Raw genomic sequence first — 20,011 nt, 5'->3', positions numbered from 1 at the left:
GATGGAGGTAATGAGGATAGGTATGCTTTACAACAGACAAGTCCATGGTCACCTTCACTTCTTTAGAAAAATATACAGAAGAAACTTCTCAACCTGCAGTTCCAGAAAAGATGGAATATCCCTTGACCATTTGATGTTACTAAGATTGGTTCTTTGTTGATCACTTTTTGCCTTGCTAACCAGGAAGCTCAGAGCCAAATATAACCTCATGGAATGCATATTCCCTATTATCAATCACTTTGCTCCTCAGTCATTTCCCTGGCGTCCTGATTTATCTGTTTTCTCTCATTGTGTTTTAATATGCTCTTATAAGGAAAACTTTCTTTTGTGAAGGGGAGAAGATGAGGAAGGATGAGAACCAAACTTTTGGATAAACTCAGAACAAGGGATCCACGAACCATTGTCTCCTAACACTGACAGGGTAAGTCAGCTCCGAGTCGAACAATCGGTGTTGTTGATGTTGACTTACTCTTCTTCTACGTTTCATGACTATTAATTTTTCCTTTGCTTTCTAACAGCGTAGCTCACCAAGTTAATGAGGATAATTGCCGGTGCGGGATGCACAGTAAGAGAGTTTGTGGCAGTGGGTGTAACTTGCCGTTAGTTTAAAATAGCTGTGCTCATGGATTCAGGGTCCCCAGATGACATTAATCATGGGCACTTCCTCCTTCTGAACTGTCATACACACTGATTCACAATTTTGATGGAAAACATTCTCTCCGTAACATTCCCCAGCTGATGACACATTTACCTGATGCAAAAATAGGAACATTTTAAAATCCCAGCTCACACCTCACCTTAGTTTTGTGGTTTTTTTTGTTTGTTTGTTTTATATTTTTATTGATTTCAGAGAGGAAGGGAGAGGGGGAGAGAGAAACATCAACGATGAAAGAGAATCATTGATTGGCTGCCTCCTGCACGCCCCACACTGGGATCAAGCCCGCAACCCAGGCATATGCCCTGACCGGATATCGAACCAGTGACCTCTTGGTTCATAGCTTGATGCTCAACCACTGAGCCACACCCGGCTGGGCCTCACCTTAGTTTTACCTTTGCTTTCCAGACCTGTGTAGATTCAGTGGCTATGCAACATCCTTTCTACATTTTTCTGCCATCGTATCTATCAATGATCTACAACAGATGCACATAGACACATGTGAAAAAAATTCTTTATTAATTTCTCACATTTTATTACAAAATGTATGTTGCAAACAACTTGAATAACCTACTTGTGTGTTTTTTTTTAAACCCTTGGCTTCAAGAACTCAGGATCTCCCTATCTTTCATCAAGTATTGGGAAACACTGATTATTGGAGTCAATAGGTTCTCATTTTGCTATTTACTTTCTTCTCTCAAGCTCTGAAAAAAATGTCCTCTGTATAAATTAAACAAAAAAAATGTTGTAAAGTCTATGTCATTACAGTCAACAGAATTATAATAATGCATCCAAAATGTGCGGCCACAAAATATCAGGTATATGTTTGAAAAAAAGAAAAAAATGACATTCTAGCCTTGTTACAAGGATAATGGTCCCATATTTTTATTAACAGGTTAGCAAAACAAAATCCAATGGATTACAATATTTACATGTTATTTGAAAAATAAAGTAGTGATAAAAGCATGTCACAATTATTTTCTTTTTTTTTTTTCCTTTTTCTCTCTTTTCCTTTTTTTTCTTTTTTGTTTTTTTTGGTAACCATTACAAACACCCAATCCAGGTATGGAACTGTTTTAATGCATTTGAAATGAGGCCAATTAAAAACAAATATGGACACGAAACAAAATCTGTTTAGATAGTTCACACTTTCCCCATTTTCTGGTTTCCACATGATGGCCCTCATCCCTTAAAAAAAAAAAAAAAAATTAAAATAAATGCCCTACAAAAAAAAAAAAATCTTAACAGCAAGAAAATAAAGGAAGAACATGCTTTTCAAGTAAGCACTTATTCCACAAATGCAGTATCTTTCCATGGATTTTATTTGAAGCTATGTGGGACACTGTCATCTCCGCAATTCCCTTCCCTTTCTTCCCTCCCCCCCCCAACCCTTCCAAGTAAAAAAACAAAACAAAAACAAAAAACATGAAAACCAAGGACTCACACACACACATACACCCACCCACACACACACGCACGAGAACACACATGTCCAAGCACGCAAGCTCACAGGCTTCTAAAACCTAGGCTTCAAGGAAAGTTCTTTTCTACTTTTTGTAACAAAAACTCTCTGTTCACAATCAGAACATATTATAAATGTAGACTTAGCTTTAGTCTAAGCTGCTCCCTCCTGAAAAAGCTAAGATGGGGAAACAGAGCAGCTGGCAGCTAGATTTAAACAAACAACAAAAAAGTAGTTCTCCAGGTTCCTTGTAGGATGGAAGTATTTCTTGTCCATTCTCAACCAAAGGGATGGGGTTCCCTTATCCCCCAAATTAATTGAGAACCCCCCCACAAAAAAAACACACACATTGCAAACAAAAGCAAAACACAGATTTGAAACCGCGCACAAAAGCCAGCCCATCCTAACAGAAAGCATTTGTGTGAGACGGATAATGTGATAATTTGACAAGCAACAAAAGGGTGAAGAGGACTTCCTCGTCTGGCCCACAAGCTGCATAGCTGTGCCAAAAAGTTTGGTTCTTTAGTTAAATTAAAAAAAAAAAAAGTTTTGTTATTTCCATGTTTAAAATAAAAACATTCCTATTCACACACACAAAAAAAACACCCCTAAATCTCCCTTGCCCCAAATTAAAACAGTATCAACACACACACACACAAAGAAAAAACCATTTATATGAAAAACTGAATTGTGCTGTGTTTGTAACACTCAAGCGGATAGAAAATGAACATGTGGCAAACGGAACTCCACAGTCACCGTAAAATTAGCTTGTATGAATCTACCAAAGTCTAAATCATAGTTGAACACTAATAAACAGCTTACCTGGAATAAAGGATGACAATTCACAAACAGTTATCTAATAATTAAAGTCTGTTTCTTTTTTTTGTTTTGTTTTTTACTAAAATAATTAAAAAAATCACAGTATTTTAAGAAATAAAACCCACATGGGGATTTTAAGCACAATTTGTGTTCCTTTCTTTAAAACTCTTTTTTTTTTTCTCCATTCACCATCTTGCCCAGCAGTTCTCTCTACATTTAACCACGGCGACGACAGGTAGTACTGACAAATGCAGAGAATTCCCTTGGTTAAGTTTGAGGTACTAGGAAACAGGTGACTGTTTTATGCAAAGCAGTTTTTTTTGTTTTCTGTTTTATTTTTTTGTGTTTTGTTTTTTTCCCAAAGCGGCTGCAGTTAGGTCTTGAAAAAAGCTTAAGGTATGAAAACTAGAAAAACGCACGGAAAGTTGTGCGTCAGAAAATGTTGTTCCCCTAAGAAGTCTTCTACTGCCACGGAGCTGGTTTCCACGCACTGTCCAAGCCCACCGCAGGGCACGCCGTGCCCGGGAGGCGCTGCGCGTCCCGCCACGAGCGAAACTTCCACGCTGAAGATCCGGGAGGGAAGGTGTAGTGATGGAAAAGGAGCCACATATTCCAACCATTTAAATAACTTTAATTTACATACTCACTCACACAGGTACCAGTGCTTTGAAAATAGATTGTTCAGTCCGAAAAAGCAGCTTTGTTCTGTCTTCTCTTTTCTGTCCCCCACGTCTCAGCCCGAGCTGGCCCTCCCACTTCGCATCACAGTTCAAGTAAGGTTGTGATCCAGAATTCCACCCCGCGCTTATTCCTTCTCGGCCTCTGCATTCTCCAGGAGAGATCTGTCGGCAGCGACTACGCAGATGGCTACTGTCTCACTCTTGAGGGAAAAGTCTATCCCGAGCGCCTCGTCATCTTCCTTCTCCTCTATGCAGGGCATCTTCACACTGTCCTGCATGCTCTCCTGTAGCTGGATTTCTTCTCTGCTCACCTGCTGGGTGTCATTCAACGCCCTGGAGAAACATGGATGGCAGAGACAGGTGAGTGTTTACTGTTTCCTGTTAAATGAAAAGACTCACATCCTTAACAAAAGGCCTTGGGGTTTCCTTGGAGCAAATGCCACGAGAGGATGACTAAGCTGTGAGTGACTTATCCTTGCTACACGTTGTGCTTAGGTCAAGTATTCCTGGTACTTGAACCTACAGAAATATCCATTATCGTACTATGGTTCGATGACATCATGCTTTGATGACATCATGCGTTGATGACATCAGCTTAATATAATGGTTTTATGCTTCCCGCCTCTACTGGGAACAGAGAGAAGTTGTAAGTGGTCAGAGCGAGTATTGTCTTATGCTCACACTCATCAGCGGAACCCAGAAGCTAGGAGATTGGATGTGTTTATTAAAAGAGCAGCAGCCCCGGTATCAAAGGGTTAATGGACAGGCCCGGAAACAAATCATAGAAATAAACGAAAAGCGAAAACCCAGAGACCGACCCCACGCCTTGGGAAGCTGAGTTACAGTCTCTGAAGTGTAGATGCTTCAGGTCTTAGGGGTATTTTCTGCTAAAAGGACCAACTCGTAGGCTCTCTATCTGGCAGACTACGGACAATTGTATATTCAAGGATCTTACGGGTGTTTTACAGGTGTGCTCCCACCTACCTGGGAGGCAGGCAGAAGCTGGCTCTGTCCCCGAGGCAGAGCACTGAAGGCACCAAGAGGTGCGTGGGAATGTTCCAGGCCACTCAGGGAATGAGTCATCAGAGGCAGGAACAGAAGCCAGATCTTTTGACCCCGGTCCACGCTCTATCAGAGAACGCCACGCTAATGAAAGCTGAAGGGACACTGGCTGGAGAAAGCGCGAAACTTGTACGCGAGGGCTTGAGTGGGATTTGTCATTTGTATCCAAGGTGATTTTTTCATTAGACTTGTGTCTGGGTGACCATTTAAAACGCCAACAGAAGGGGAGAGACCTAGTTCCTGACATCTGCCTCTCCTCCCATGCCCGGATATGTGACACAGAGGGGTCTGGGTGTCGGCAGGGGAACCAAATAAAAACAACGAAGAACCTGACCTCCCTACCTCCTCCCTCTGGGCAAAGGCGTCTGGGGATGGCTCAACTTACATGCCGTGTCTCAGCACGTGCCGTTCCCACTCGGAGCCCTGGGAAAACGCCCGCCCGCAAAATTCACACGGAAAGCGCTTCTGAGCGTTCATGGCAGCCCCACGGTCAGCAAATCTCATCAGATCTGTAAAGAGAAAGCGGAACAAGCGTTACCTGAGGGCGGCGGGAGGCGGCGGGAGAGGTAAGCCAGCGTTTAGGAGGAGACCTCCTTGCCTGCCTTCCCTCCCTGGTCACAACATTTGTGAGAGCAAGTTCCAGATCCCCTGTCCTTTTTCCCACCGGCTTTTCACCCAAGGGCACTTCTGCAACGGCTCTCAAGAACCGTCCCTGGTTCCCAGGCCCCATGCGTGCCCGTCCCCACCTCTCCAGCTGCTTCTGTCACAAACAACCTGGGTCAGTCCCACGGCGTCTCAGCAGGTTTCCTATCAAATCTCCCCACCCGTGATGGTCTAGTAGCGCCTCAGCGTTTAGCACTATTCATTTTCTACTTGACACAAGTTTGCTCACTCAAAAGAATACAGGCTCCCGGAAGCATGGGCCAGGTTACACGCAGACCCGGGGTGGGGTTTCGACGCCGTCCCAACTCCCGACGGCGGTCGCTGCCACGGTCGTCATCAACACCTCACGGGGCTCTGAGCACCGAATGCCTGAAGGTGTGTGCTGGACAACGGGAGGCCGGCGTGTGAAAGAAAGCGTGACCTCGGCTAACGAGCGAGCCTGGCCAGCTGCCTGGCCCCTACTCCTCAAGCGGTGAAATCCGGGAAGGTGGGGACATGCAGACGTTTCTGAACAGGTCTGTTGTAGACATCAAACGTGGACTGTCATTGTTTTTTCTCCTCCGTGGCGCTGCACACATGGTAGGGGTCTGATAAGCGTGAGTTGGGCGGCTAATTGTTTACAGGCCACTCCTCCTGGCAACCTCCAAGACAGGAGCTTCTGTGACCTTGGTGGGATCTCGAGTCCCCAGCCCATGTGTCTTTCATGACACCACAGCAGGCCAAATTCTACCAGGGTTAGCACCTAGGACGAGCACAGTTCTGCAGCCACGCGGCAGAGGAGGGCAGGACTGACCATCTCCCAGATCTGATCCCTCGGTGCCTCAACGTACAAGACATTACGGGGAGACGTCTCCTGGTTGAAAGCTTCCAGCTCATCAAACTGTAGGACGACGCTCACAGGGTAGGTATCTCCCTGCTGCCCTCATCTTCAGCACACAAAGCTATGTGAACGGGGCCAGTTTGAACAAAAGCACGAAGCATTTTTCTCACAAATTAAGAAGATCACCACACCAGCCATTAAAAATAATTGCACAGACTATCTCCCTTGATTCTTTTCACTGGAAATGAGACAGCACCATCTGCTCGGCGCATTAATTTCTTAGCAGGGATTATCTTGGGCAAGAAATCAACAGAATGCCTTCCTGACTCCTCCCAACTGCATAATGAGAGGGGGTGGGGAGGAGCCTGCCTGGGTTAATTTTGGTTTCTTCATGCCTGGTTTCTTCTCTTTCAAATTCCCTCCGAGCTTTCTAGGTGGCACCTGCAGGGTAGCCAAGCCAGTCCTATCTCCAGTTCTGGTGTTGGAAAAGGAGGCCAGGAATGGGGTACCTACAAGGACGAGGGCCCCCCTGAACGAGGCCCTGATGCAAGTCCGCCCTGCCAACGAGGGGCAAGCTCCTGGCACATGTGCGCCTTTACCCTGAGGAACACGAAACCACTCATCTATTCTTTCCAAGGCTCCTCTGGCTCAGCCTCCGAGGAGGCGGCCAATCATTACCTGTCACACGGCAAACAGCTCTCCATCAGCCCGAGCTGCCGCGCTAGAGCCACCACCCACTCTCCGCTCCTAGAAGACAGGCCGGCTGGCACACACCCCCGGGCTATTGTGTGTCCTTTCTTCTCGCTGGCAAGAACCCACCTCCATGGTGGGAAATGGATTAGGAGGAGATGAGACAAACTCGGGAGGGACAGGAAGTTATGCTGATGATTTCCATGAACAGTACTGGAAGTGGCTCCTATACATCTCCGACCCAGGGAGAGACAGACAAGCTTCTCCACCCCGAGACTTTTCCCATGTGGTTAAGGCTCATGAACGGGAGGCTACCCTCTAGTGAGACGCGATCAGACGCGCGAAGCTCTTTCTAGTCCAACCGAGTGGGTCTGAAGCTCACGTGAGGGGGCGGCCACGCAGTGCAAGCGGGGAAACCTGTCTGGTGTCCACACTTCCAACTGCCACCTTTTCCCCTTGTCTCTGCTTTTTCTTGGAGGAGTCACCGGGGAGGCCTCACAGGGGCTCTTGCCTCTGCAATGCTTATCACCTCTAAATTCACGTGGGCTCGCTTTAAAGACTCAGAAGTCATGCCGAAACCGGTTTGGCTCAGTGGATAGAGCATCGGCCTGCGGACTGAAGGGTCCCGGGTTCGATTCCGGTCAAGGGCATGTACCTTGGTTGCGGGCACATCCCCAGTGGGAGGTGTGCAGGAGGCAGCTGATCGATGTTTCTCTCTCATCGATGTTTCTAGCTCTCTATCCCTCTCCCTTCCTCTCTGTGAAAAATCAATAAAATATATTTAAAAAAAAAAAAAAAGACTCAGAAGTCGTAGGACCTGGGGCGGGAGGATGGGGCCCGGGGCCTCAGGAGGCACAGGAGCCCCTCTGCCCTCTGTCAGAGGACCCCTTTCCAGAGAACTCGGGGAGCAGTGCACCGATCCTATCACCAAGAACATATCTATGGAATACTGAGAAAGAAAATGCAAAACCAAGCTTCTCAGATCACAGCCACTGTCCACGCAAGAGACGGAGGAGCCTGGCCCCTACTAACAGAGGCTGTAATGTCTGTCCCAAGGGCAACCACCTACCCGGTGAGGATGCTTCCTTTGTTACTTATTTTCCAGGTTACCATGGGCATGCTGGCACACCCTGGCTCGCAGTCCCTCCTGCCGTCCTAGCCAAAGGGGGCTACAGTGGGCTCCTACTTTGCAAACCTGTGGTCTCCTGCCACAGTGTCATGGTGGGGTGGGTGGGGATGGAGTGGGAGTGGGAGGAGGTCAGGAAAAAAACCGGGAGAACCTCACGAGGGAAATGGTCACCAAATACTCTTCCTCAGGCTTGCAGATTGACCCAGGAGGGAAAAAAAGCTATTTTTGTAAAAGTGTACCTTAGAGTGAGACCCTAATGGCCACAGAATTGACAGAATTCAGGGTCAAGTTCCCTTCCGTGAACAGGCCACTGTCCACAGGGTTGGGGAACAGGACATCGTGTAAAAGGGATCTTGCCTCTGGAGCCAAAAGATGAAATTCAGTCTCTAGTGTTTTGTTTTTTAAACTTTGCACGAGCTCTTAACTTTTCTGGGCCTTTATTCCCCCATTTGTAAAATGACAATAATACCACCTACAAGGCAGGGTTCTCATCTATCAGGTGGTTACCGCATTTCAAGGACTGGTTTGTGTCTTGCGTGCTGTCTCACTGGAGCTTTACACAGACCCCCAGGAGGTAGGTGATGTTGTTATTATTGATGATGAACGCCCAGGGAGCTCCCCAGTCACATAGCTATTACCCAGTCAAATAGCTACTAGCAGAACTGAGGCCAAACCCGGCAGGCCAGCCGCAGATCCCTCTCCACGACCTGAGATTAAAGAAGCAAAGGCATCTAGAAACCCCTGGGCCTGGCACAGGATGCTGCTCAGCAGTGGCAACGAACACCGTCCCCCTCAGCACTGCGGTGACATCTACGGTCTATTTCTCAGGCTATGGTACCCGTGTGATTCTGGTAAGTCTGCAGGAACTAAAGGTAACATATTTCAACCTATCTGCTCATACGCACTGTCTTGGGATTTCCAGCGTTCTGCGTTGATCGATGTAGAGAACAACTCTACATACATGCCTGTCTGTAATTACATATACTTTCAACAAACTTCATTTTGAAGATAATTATAGACTAAGAAGAAGTTGGAAAAATAGTACAAAAATTCCATGAGACCTCCCCCCGTGTCCCCTGTGAACACATGACTGAATGAAAACTACTGGTTTTGTCAAAACCAACAGCAAGGCGGTTAAGGGAGGGCCATGCTGAGGACAGAGAGGGGGGGCGCTCAGGATTCGTCTCGCAGCCTCCCCCTGCTCACAGCCTCAGCAGCGTGAGCCCCGCGGCAGCAATTTCAAATCAGCGTCCCATTGGGCGTTCACTGACATTCCCTGATAGCTCTAGTGCCATCCATCTTGCCATTGGCCAGTCCTCATACTAAGACCCCCGAAGACACCCCTTTTCCTTATTAAAAACAAATCACCACTCTACATTGTTAATAAACAAATCAACCACAGCGAGAGAGAAAATGCCTGCTTCCCTCGGAGTTTCTACAGCTGGGCATAGTTTACAAGACACAGCGGCCCCTGACAGGTTTCTCGAGTCAGTCGGTTCTGCCCCTGAACTAAGGGATCGTTCCTTCTGTTATTCCTACAGCACCCCCCTGCCTCCTTGTCTCCCCACAGACGCGCTGGCTGCCACCGGGGCCCCGGAGGGCGGGCGAGACTCACCTCTGTCCTCGGCCTTGCCCACTTCCTCCTCCTTGTCCTCGTCCTCGCTGCTGGAGCTCTCCAGCTTGCCCTTCATCTGCTCCAGCTGGTCCAGGTTGACCCGTCCGACCAGCTCGAAGTTCCGGCTCACCTGAAAGAGGCCAAGCGCACGATGGGAGAGGGCCGCGGACGGGTGGGGAGAGAGCTCTCTACACCCTTGCCCTGTCTGTGTTTGGAACCAGGACCGAACAACACCAGTCCTCCTCTCCACGGAGACGCTGTTTCTGAGGTGGGTGCTCACATCCCCTCGTTTTCAATGGGACTGTCAACATCGGGCCCTCCTTACTGAACTTGGTAAGAAAAGCGAGCTGTTGGCCAGAAAGCAAAAGTATCATAAAGCTTGGGGAGTAGAAGGGGTGGCTAGTAAACAGTCTTTTGTTTCTTTGTCAATCCTCACCCGAGGATATTTTTTCCAGTCATTTTCAGACAGAGTGGAAGGGAGGGAGGAGGTTGGGGGGACAGGGGGAAGGAACATCGAAGGGAGAGAGACACATATTGATTAGTTGTCTCCCGCCCTGCCAGGGATCAAATCCACGCTCTAACCACCGAGCACCCGGCCAGGGCTGGGAAATGGTTTTCAGTTGAATTCAAAGCAGTGACTTTTGTAAGCCACCCAGTTCTCCTGGAGGCGAAGAGGCTCTAAGTATCCCGAGAACCGGCGGTGAGAGTTGCAGCCTCTTCCCCCCATGGTCCTGCCACCTGCAGGGCTGCAGGCTGTCCCGGCAACTGTGACTGGATTCCCAACTCACACGCTGACCAGGAGCCACGGGTCAGCACAGAACTCGGGTCAACACACAGCCATGGGCTACCCTACCCCTGTGGCAGGTGCTGGGCTCCCCTGTTGGAGGGAGGGGCGGAGGCAGGACCCAGAGAGAAGGAGACCCAGCCTGGCCCCCGGGGGCTCACAGTGTACTAGCAGTTGGGGAGGGAAGACAGACATCATTCTCTAGACTCCAAAGCAGACGTCCATAGCTGCTCCACAGAGAGAGAGTGTAAGGAGGACAAGGAGAGGAGAGGGAGGATTTATAAGACAATCCCAAGATATTCCCTGGACCAGACTGGAACACAGGTTCGCTGAGCACCACGGCTCCAGAGGCCGGGCAGATGGGAACATCACCATCAACTGTGACAAACGTGAGAGACACTCGCAGTATCAGGGCCAACGCGCAGTCAGTCCTCTGACAGGCTCGATATTGTCCCGACCACGTTCCGTAAGAGCAGTGGTTCTCCACCTTCCTAATGCCGTGACCCTTTAATACAGTTCCTCATGTTGTGGTGACCCCAACCATAAAATTATTTTCGTTGCTACTTCATAACTGTAATTTTGCTACTGTTATGAATCATAATATCTGTGTTTTCCGATGGTCTTAGGCTCTACAGCAGCGGTTCTCACGACCACAGGTTGAGAACCGCTAGCAAGGTGGCCTAAGACCATCGGAAAACACAGATATTTACATTACGATTCATAACAGTAGCAAAAATTAAGAGGGAGCATTTAAGAGGAGGAAGAACACTCAAGATAAAAGCTCTTTTGAAACCAGAGGAACAATACATGGATCTAATACAACGAGGACCCCAGGAAAGCAGTCACTTTGAAAACAACGAGACAAAGGGGTGGGAAGAGAGGTCTGCGTCCGTCTCAATGCTCAACACTTGGGGACGGCAAGTTGTTGTTCTGCTCATTAAAAAAGTTGTAAAAAAAGTTGTAAACAGGCTAAAGTGAGGAGGAGGAGGAAGAAGCTGGCTCAGAATCTTGATTTCTCCTTCCACCCGTCTAATAAGCGTTCACAGCAACAGTCTCAAAAGCACTTTTGCTTGTGGCACCTTCCTAACCAGGGGTTTACCACCAGGCCTCACTCCCACAGACCTATGTGAAGTTTTACTAATTCATTTTACAACATGGAGTGAGAGGGGGTAGGACAAAGGAGCAAGAGCTCTGAAGTCAGAAAGACCTAAATTCAAGGCCAGGGTTTGCCATACTCAGACTCTGGGCAAGTTATTCAACACAAATGTCCTCATTTATAAAAGGGGGGTTAGTACACTACCCGAAACACAGCAGTTCCCCCAAATGTTGTTTCCTGCCCCTTGCTGGGAATGTGGTCTTTTCCAATTTTGGCTTTTGGAAAAGGCGTATGATAAGCATTGTCAATGCATATTTATGAAGTTATGTTTAGCCACAAAGTCTGTATTTTAACCCAATAGCATTTATGACAAATACCTGAATAGAAGTTTTCTAGGTTGCCAGTTTTCTAGGTAAAGGAGGCAAGGTTCCAATCTGTTAACTTTGAAAATATGTGTAAAAAAAAAATCTTTTAAATGACTAATACGTAAAAGGCAGCCTTTTCTGGCCACCTTCTCCCACATCCCACCTTCAGCCAGGCCACCTGTGTGTGTAAGGGACACGAGGGGTGGCAAGATGCCAGGAAACAAAAATGATGAAACCGAGAACGGCCAAAAGGAAAGCCCATGTTGTTTAATCCAGTAAGTCTTCACTGATCCGTTCATTCATTGGACAAGGACTTCCTGAGGGCCTACTGTGTGTCAGGCGCTGCACCTGGTACCAGAGCCCTGCTTCCCAAGGGCTCCAGTGACAGACCTGTCACCAAACCGAATGTTCCTCTTTCCTTTCCCGCATCCCTCTTTCCTTTCCCTTCACTGGGAAACTTAACATTTTGGACTCTGCACAATTTTGAGAGTGCAAGACATTTTCATGGTCTTGATCGTGCTGGGTTCTAACTCTACTTTAAGTTCCCCGGTCAGCCAGCCAATGTTAATCTTACTACAGAAGACCCCTCGCTGCATTTCTGAGCCCCTCTCTCACCTGGATTAATGCCATGTCCTCCCTCCGTCATCCATTCTTACTCCTCCTCTTGCATCTAATCTCCGGTGCCTTCTGAGTGATTTTTAAAAAATTTAAATCTGTTTATGTCAGTCTCCGCTTGCCCTGAGGAAACAATCCTCATTTCTTACGGAGACTTGTGTGGCGGACGATCACCGTACCCTGGCCCACCCTTTCCCGGCTGTCTCCCCTTTGCTCCCACGGCCCTGAACTCGCTGAGCTTCCTGCGATCTGCCATGCTGGTCCTGAACTCGCTGAGCTTCCTGGGATCTGCCATGCTGGTCCTGAACTCGCTGAGCTTCCTGGGATCTGCCATGCTCTTAACCTTGTGCCCTTCCTGGCCCCCCGCCCCCCGGCCCCTCCCTCCCATTCACTTGCCATTTCCCGTTTGGCCTGCCTCCTTCACGTGGTGACTTCTGTCTTCCAGCCTCGCTTCGGTGTCAAACTCCTCCTTGGTTAAATATCCGTGCTCTGCACTCTCACAGCACCCTGCACTCGCCTTTGGTAATTCGTCCCACTCAGTAATTAATTGTTTATGGCCTGCACACACTCCCCTCCACCTCCCACCCAAACTGCTCTGCATCCGACTCCCAGCAGGATCTCACCGGCCAGGCCTGGCTGGCGTGGCATACATATTCTCTGTATCAGTGGCATTCTTAATCACTATATAATGTTTCATTAGGGGATATGTTATAGTTTACTGTTCCCACGTGAGTTTCCCTTTGGCTTTTCACTATTAAAAATGCAGTAATAGACCTTATTGTATGTAATCCTTTCTTTCCTGTTTAGCTTTAATTTTATAGGCTAAATTTGCAGAGGTGAAATTACAGGGTCAAAAATCAAAGAGTTTGGACTTTATTGAAATTCCAATATGTGTGTGAGTTGGTTTCTGGAATGAGCATACATGTCACTTCCAGACCTGGAGACAGGAGGGTATCTGACCACCTTTCTAACGGTGCAGAGGACAAATTAGGGAAATTCACCTTTTCCTCTGGAGATGAAGGTAACTTATTACCTGTTTTCCAAAAGGCCCACAACAGAGGGAGAAAAGAGAAGCGTACGAGTTTAAGATTTAGGAGCCTCCTGAGGGCAAAAGCCACACATGGCTTTGAAGGGTGGATTGTTCAGATACATACTCACTCAGACTAGCCTATCTAATAAAAGAGTAATATGCAAATTAACCATCAATCTGCTACACCCACCAGCCACGCCCACCAGCCAATTAGGAGCAAGTATGCAAATTAAGCCAACCAAGATGGTGGTTAATTTGCATATCCAGGAGTAGAGCGAAGACTGAAGACAGCGTAGAAGGAAGCCAAGCGCTGCAGAAGGGAGCGAAGCTGCGGAGAAGCAAGCAAGTGGGGCTGCGGAGAAGGGAGGGAAGCAGGCGGGGCAGCGGAGAAGGGAGGGAAGCAGGCGGGGCAGCGGAGAAGGTAGGGAAGCAGCAGACCACCGCAGGAAGCCCTATTGCAGGAATCTTCCTGCAACGGGCTTCTAGTAAAACTATATGCAGCCCTGGCCAGTGTGGCTCAGTTGGTTGAAGCATCGTCCCATACAACAGAGCAGTGGGTTCAATTCCGGCCAGGTCACATAGCCACGCTGTGGGTTCAGTTCTGGTCAGGGCGTGGACTGGAGGCAACCAATTGATGTTTTCTCTCTCCCCCTCTCATCAATGAAAGGCATATCCTCAGGTGAAGGTTAAAAAACAGAACAAAACTATACACAGATCCTTATATCCAGTGAAAGTTATTTGTGAATGCTCCAAACCCCAAAATCCCCTGTAGGCCACTAACCCAGAGTCATGGTGAAGTCTGCCATCCAATGGGAACGTGAAATAAGGGGCATCGGCCAGCAAATGCTTTACCATGAAAGTTAACCTTGCACCGATGACCCTGCCAACCCTTCCACGCTCGCGCTGAGTGTTCAAGCCTCACAACTACATTTGTCCCTGCTTGTTGGCCTTTAGCCATTCGGCCAACGGCTTAGGACTGCCCCTAGCATAGGAAAGGAATTCCGTACTGAGGCTTACTTCTAAGGGAGAGGCACCCTATGATTTACAAACATTACCAAGTTGAGCATGCATTTTCCTAGAGTGCTAGGTTGGCAAACCCAGTCTTACAGGAAGAACTGATAAAAACGTAACGAAAAAGCGCAACTGTATACCCCTGTCTGCAGATTACTTAGCAGACGCGAAGTGGGGCAGCCGGCGGTGAGGAGAAATCCGCCCAGTGTCTCCAGAGTTTCCTCCTACCGACGCAACATTTGTACCTTCAGAAAGGGACACCCAGCCAGGTTGTTCGCATCACCTAACACGCCATGTCCACGTTAAGAAGGAAGGCCAAAGGGAACATGACACCGGAGAACACGGGAAGACTGCCTCTCCCATCACAAGCGGAGAATGTGTCGTGCGGCGCACATTTCCAAGGACTCAGGGACAAGCTGGCAAGTCTTCGGGGACGGCCAGGTGAGCACGTGTCTTAGGCTTTCAGGACCCCACAGTCTCCGGCACAACTACCCACCCACCTGCTGTGCTAAACACGGAAATCCAAATTTTATGTCATTTCACGTGTCACAAAGTATTACTCTTGATTTTTTTCCCAGCCATTTAACATGTCAAAACCCCTCTTAGCTGGCAGGCCACATAAAACCAGGTGGCGGCCGGATGTGGTCCAGGGGCCAGAGTTTGCCACTATGATTACAACAGCCGGGGGTTTACCCAGCAGACCTCGGCGCCACCTGGGACGTCAGAATGGGGAGGAGGGAGAGAAAGCAGTGGGAGGAAATTTCAGCAGGGCAGTGTCTCCACAGTTCCTTACAGGAAGATGGCCAAGGGTGCAGGTCAAAATCTTCAATTCTCAGGTAAGAGCATTTCCATCAGAGCGCTCGTCAAGCGTAAGGACATTCAGCGACGTGTGCTCAGGTTCCTTGGGTGGAGAGCTGGGCCAGCACATCTGCCCCCTGTTTGATGGGTACCTTTATCAAGCACTTAACATGCTGGGCTGTGTTCTTTACTTAGCTTTCTGTGCTCAGGGAAGAGTACAAGGTCAGCCGTCTGGTTGACACTCAGCAAATGTTATTTCAATTTACCAGTAACATAAACACTCATGGTAGATCATAAAACATAGAGAAGTTCATAATATTGCCTTAAGATTGCGTCCCCACGATATAAATGTTTGCTAATGAGAGAATAAAATTGGACATTTTCTAAAAGATTCTGATTCAATTCCAACCAAACAGCTATTATGCACTAAAAATTAATCCAGTAATTTTCTATGTATCATTTAACTCCTATAACCACTCTGTAAGATATGTGTTATCTTCCCTATTTGTAGATAAGGAAAACAGAACACAAGACAAGTGCGCGCTAAAGCCAGGGTTAGCACTCACATCATCCGTCAGGTGATAAAGCGCCCACTTCCCTATTATAATGCCACTCATCTGGAGAAATGTGAAATTATTTACCAAATAGTCAACGTGACCCAATGGCGGAATACAAGGAAGAAAAAGTACTGTGCCGATAATGCTCTGTTGCAAAACTAGAGGGGACAGAGGAGTAGAATATTTTGGGAATTTTTCTTCAGAAGAAAACGCTTTCTAAGAAGAAAACGCTTTCTAAGAACAATAAGGATAAAGATGGTCAATTTCTCTTAAAGGTATATGGAGCACAGAAGTCAAGAAGGCAACTGCTTGCTTTTGCAATCACTGGATCAAATCAGAAAACTTACTTTCCTGCCAGACCCATCCTAGCAAAGCAGACAGCATCAACTCATGTTGAGAATCTCGGCATAACTCCGGTCCCAAGTTCTCCAGAGAGCCGAGTGCAAGGACCATTAAGAACATCAGACAGCTCTGCCGTTGGCCAGTGGATCCCTGGCCAGTCTCCCGGGCTGGAAATCAGAGGCAAAGATGCTGATGCTGCCGCCACATTCTGCTTCTTGGAATAAACAGGACACTTAACATTTCCTACTTGAAGAGTGATTTCATTGATTGATGGAGCAAACGGCTACTGGAGCCTTTACAGCATGCAGGGCACCAGAACACATTTGGGAAGGAAAGGTAAATAATGGGGTTTCCGACTTAAGAACAGTGCATCCAATGGCAAGACAGGGACTTGCTGAGAGTCAGGTGCAAGGTCAAGCAGCATGCACTAAGGGCCTTTATAGAGGGAGAAGGAAAGTCCTATGGACGCCTGGAAGCAGGAGCAATTACTTCTGATGGGAGAGTTCAGTGGACAGTTTTGAAGGATATAGAGAACATCTAACATCTCCTTGGGAAATATCATCTCAGGTTATGCCTGGCAAGTCCCTCTGAAAAATGGTCTCACCTCCCTTTTCATCTATGAATTCTCTCTTCTAAATACATGAACAAACGGGTCTAGAACTGATTAATCAAGAAGCAAGACTAACATGAGGGAAAACAAAGCTGAAACGACCTAATCTAGAGAAACCTTTAGCTTGCAGAAATCCTTGGGGCTTGTAAAGCTAAAGCTGCTAGTAATAATTATAAAATAAAAAAGTGGCCTTAACAAAAGGAAGATAAATGATCCAATCAAAAAATGGGCAAAGGATCTAAATAGACACTTTTCGAAAGAGGACATACAGAGAATGCCCAGAGACATATGAAAACATGCTCAAAGTCACTAATCACCTGAGAGATGCAAATCAAAACAATAATGCGGTACCATCTCACACCTGTCAGAATGGCTATTATCAACAAGTCAACAAATGACAAGTGCTGGCGAGGATGCAGAGAAAAAGGAACCCTCGTGCACTGCTGGTGGGAATGCAGACTGGTGCAGCCACTGTGGAGAACAGTATGGAGTTTCCTTAAAAAACTGAAAATGGAACTCCCATTTGACCCAGTATAATCCCACTTCTAGGAATATATCCCAAGAAACCAGAAACAACAATCATAAAGGATAGATGCACCTCTATGTTCATAGCAGCACAATTTACAATAGCTAAGATTTGGAAACAACCTAAGTGCCCATCAGCAGATGAGTGGATTAAAAAACTGTGGTACATCTACACAATGGAATACTATGCCGCTATAAAAAAGAAGGAACTTTTACCATTTGCAACAACATGGATGGAACTGGAGAGCATTATGCTAAGTGAAATAAGCCAGTCGGAAAAAGATAAATATCACATGATCTCACTCATATGTGGGATATAATGATCAACATAATTTGATGAACAAGAATAGATCCGGAGACAAATGGCGGGGCGGGGAGGGGGGGGCGGTTGAGCGCAACCAAAGGACTTGTATGCATGCATATTAGCATAACCAATGGACACAGACACTGGGGCGGTGGGGGCTTGCCCGGAGTGGGAATGGCTTGGGGGGGAGGTCAATAGGGGAAAAAGGAGACATACGTAAAACTTTAGACAATAAAAAAAAAATAATAATAAAAGTGGCCAAATGTGTGTTTATGATCTGGCATTGGGGAAGGTGCTTCTTTTGTTTTGTTTCTTCTCATTTTCTTTGGTGGAAACAAATGCTCTATGTGACTTTTTTTTTTTTTTTTGCCACTGTGGATTTCACTGGTCCAGAAAGCTGAACCATTTTATTGGAATTACTAAACTGCTGGTAATTCCTCCTGAGCTTTGTGTTCTGCTGCTTTTGCCAAACTGGCGAAAAGGAAGAGATACGAGTTCCTAGAGTTCAGCCGCCTGAGGCTCCATTTGTATAAAAAAATTAAAAACATTTCCAAGTAAATTAAATTAGTGACTGTGTACTGCCTGAATAGACTATCCTTCTAAATTTAATATACCGAACATGACAATTTTATGAGCAAACTAAGTTAGAGATAATATATTTTTATGTTCCTTAAAGTAGCGAAGAGACTTCAGAACCATAAAGAACACTAACAAGGTATTGAATAAACTTTCTTTAAAAAATGTGTTGTTGTTTTTTTAAATGAGTGCAAGGATTGTGGGTTGGGTTTTTGTTTTTTTTCATGACTTCAAGTTTCCTAGAAATGTTACGTTTTAACTTTCACCAGCATTGCTAATAAATGGCACGGCAGATATATGACTTCATTGCATGTGTGTGTGTGTGTGTGTGTGTGTATTGGGGGGCGGGGATGGAAGGAGGAAGAATGAAGGGATTGAAATAATAGATTAGTCTGTCTTTTAGGAAATCTAGTGAGATAAAAAATGACAGGAAGTGGAGGATGAAAAAAAAAGTAAAGACACTGCCCTGCTTACTTTAGACTCCAAGACAATGCAAGTGCTTCCTTGTCCACCAGCACAGAGAAAGCTGTGAAGACCAGGTTCTGTGACAGCTGGGAAAGGAGTGCTGGTTTGCTACCTCACCTTGGCTTCCGAGGACAAACTTGGCAGCGTCAGTGCGGCCACCTGAGAACTGGTTCTTAAAATGAAGGCTGCGTTCAATGCCTCCCCCTCCTGCTGTAACCAGTTTTTGGTCCCGTGAACCATAACAGTCTTTAGAGACATTCCTGAGGTTTATCAGCTTTGCAGGCAGAATGGAGAACTCCAGTTTTCCATGTCCAGTTCTGTGTCATCAAAACCTTTGACTGAAAATACATCCTACAGCAGTGTCTTTTAGTCTCCTCTGTGGATTCTGTCCATCACACGAAAGCAGCTAAAGCTACTTGTGCAACACAGAGTCTTAAAGGTGAGGAAAAAGAAGCAAACCTTAGCTTAGAACCTATTGCTGAGTCTCCTGCACATTTCTGTTTTTGGCAGTTTACACATTAACCTGGATCTCGGGCATCTTGTAGACTTATCTACCCAGGATCAACTTTATGAAAGCTGCAGTAAATTAACATTTATTGAGGGCTTGTTAGGTGCTAGGTCCTGGGAAAAGTGCATCTTTTAGGTGTTGAGTTCTGCTTTCCCTACTATAAAATTAATCTATGGTATATATTTTTAAATCATCTATTTTAAATGAACAGTTCAATGAGTTTCAGTGTTCATGCACTTGTGCATCCTTCAACACAATCTGTTTAAGACCCCTTCTATCACTCTAGGAGGTTCCCTTACACCCTCTGCAATGAATCCCTGCACCCAATCTCCAGTCCCAGCCAACCTCTGACCTGTTTCACCTCTAGTTTTGCTTTACTGGGAATCTTACCTAATAATAGACAACCATGTAAATCGACTGTACCTCCGCTACACCACCAGCCAATCAGGATATGCAAATTAACCCAACAAAGATGGAAGTTAATTTGCATACACAGGCTCCAAGTGACAGGGGTGGGGAGGGGGCAGGATGCAGGCGTTCTGCCCCACCCCCGGTCTCTTAGGGCCCTTGGGCAGTGTGGGAAGGCGGGGCCGGAGCAGCAAGAGGTGGCTCTGGGGCCTGAGCGGAAAGGGGCTGGGCTGGAGTGGAAAGACGGTGCCGGCAGCCAGGGAAAGGAAAGCCCGTTCTAGCACGAATCTTCGTGCATCGGGCTTCTAGTTTCATGTAAATGGTGTTATACAATCTATAGTCTTTTGTGTCTGGCTTTTGTACACTTCACATGATATTTTAAAGAATTACCCACATTGTTGCATGTGTCCATATCTCATTTC

At 46.7% G+C, this 20,011-nt stretch overlaps 1 protein-coding gene across 5 annotated transcripts in view; it reads right to left on the bottom strand.

The window, feature by feature from the left end:
- Positions 1-1,155: 1,155 nt before the first annotated feature.
- ZNF462 (zinc finger protein 462) overlaps positions 1,156-20,011 on the bottom strand; it is a 134,239-nt gene continuing 115,383 nt past the window's right edge. For 4 of the 5 annotated variants that reach the window (XM_080667228.1, XM_080667230.1, XM_080667232.1 and 1 more), the window contains 3 exons: positions 9,596-9,725; positions 5,064-5,187; positions 1,156-3,949 (listed from right to left, as the gene is read on the bottom strand). In XM_080667228.1, coding sequence (XP_080523354.1) covers positions 3,742-3,949; positions 5,064-5,187; positions 9,596-9,725 — 462 coding nt within the window. In that variant the 3' untranslated portion in view covers positions 1,156-3,741. Of the gene's footprint in view, positions 3,950-4,590; positions 4,745-5,063; positions 5,188-9,595; positions 9,726-20,011 lie in introns of those variants that run through there. The other variant, XM_080667231.1, reaches the window with a different exon arrangement.

Source organism: Plecotus auritus, assembly GCF_963455305.1.
Source record: "Plecotus auritus genome assembly, chromosome: 5".
Taxonomy (NCBI): domain Eukaryota; kingdom Metazoa; phylum Chordata; class Mammalia; order Chiroptera; family Vespertilionidae; genus Plecotus; species Plecotus auritus.
The sequence above is the reverse complement of the archived record's forward strand: the minus strand, read 5'-3'. Positions and strand labels throughout refer to the sequence as shown.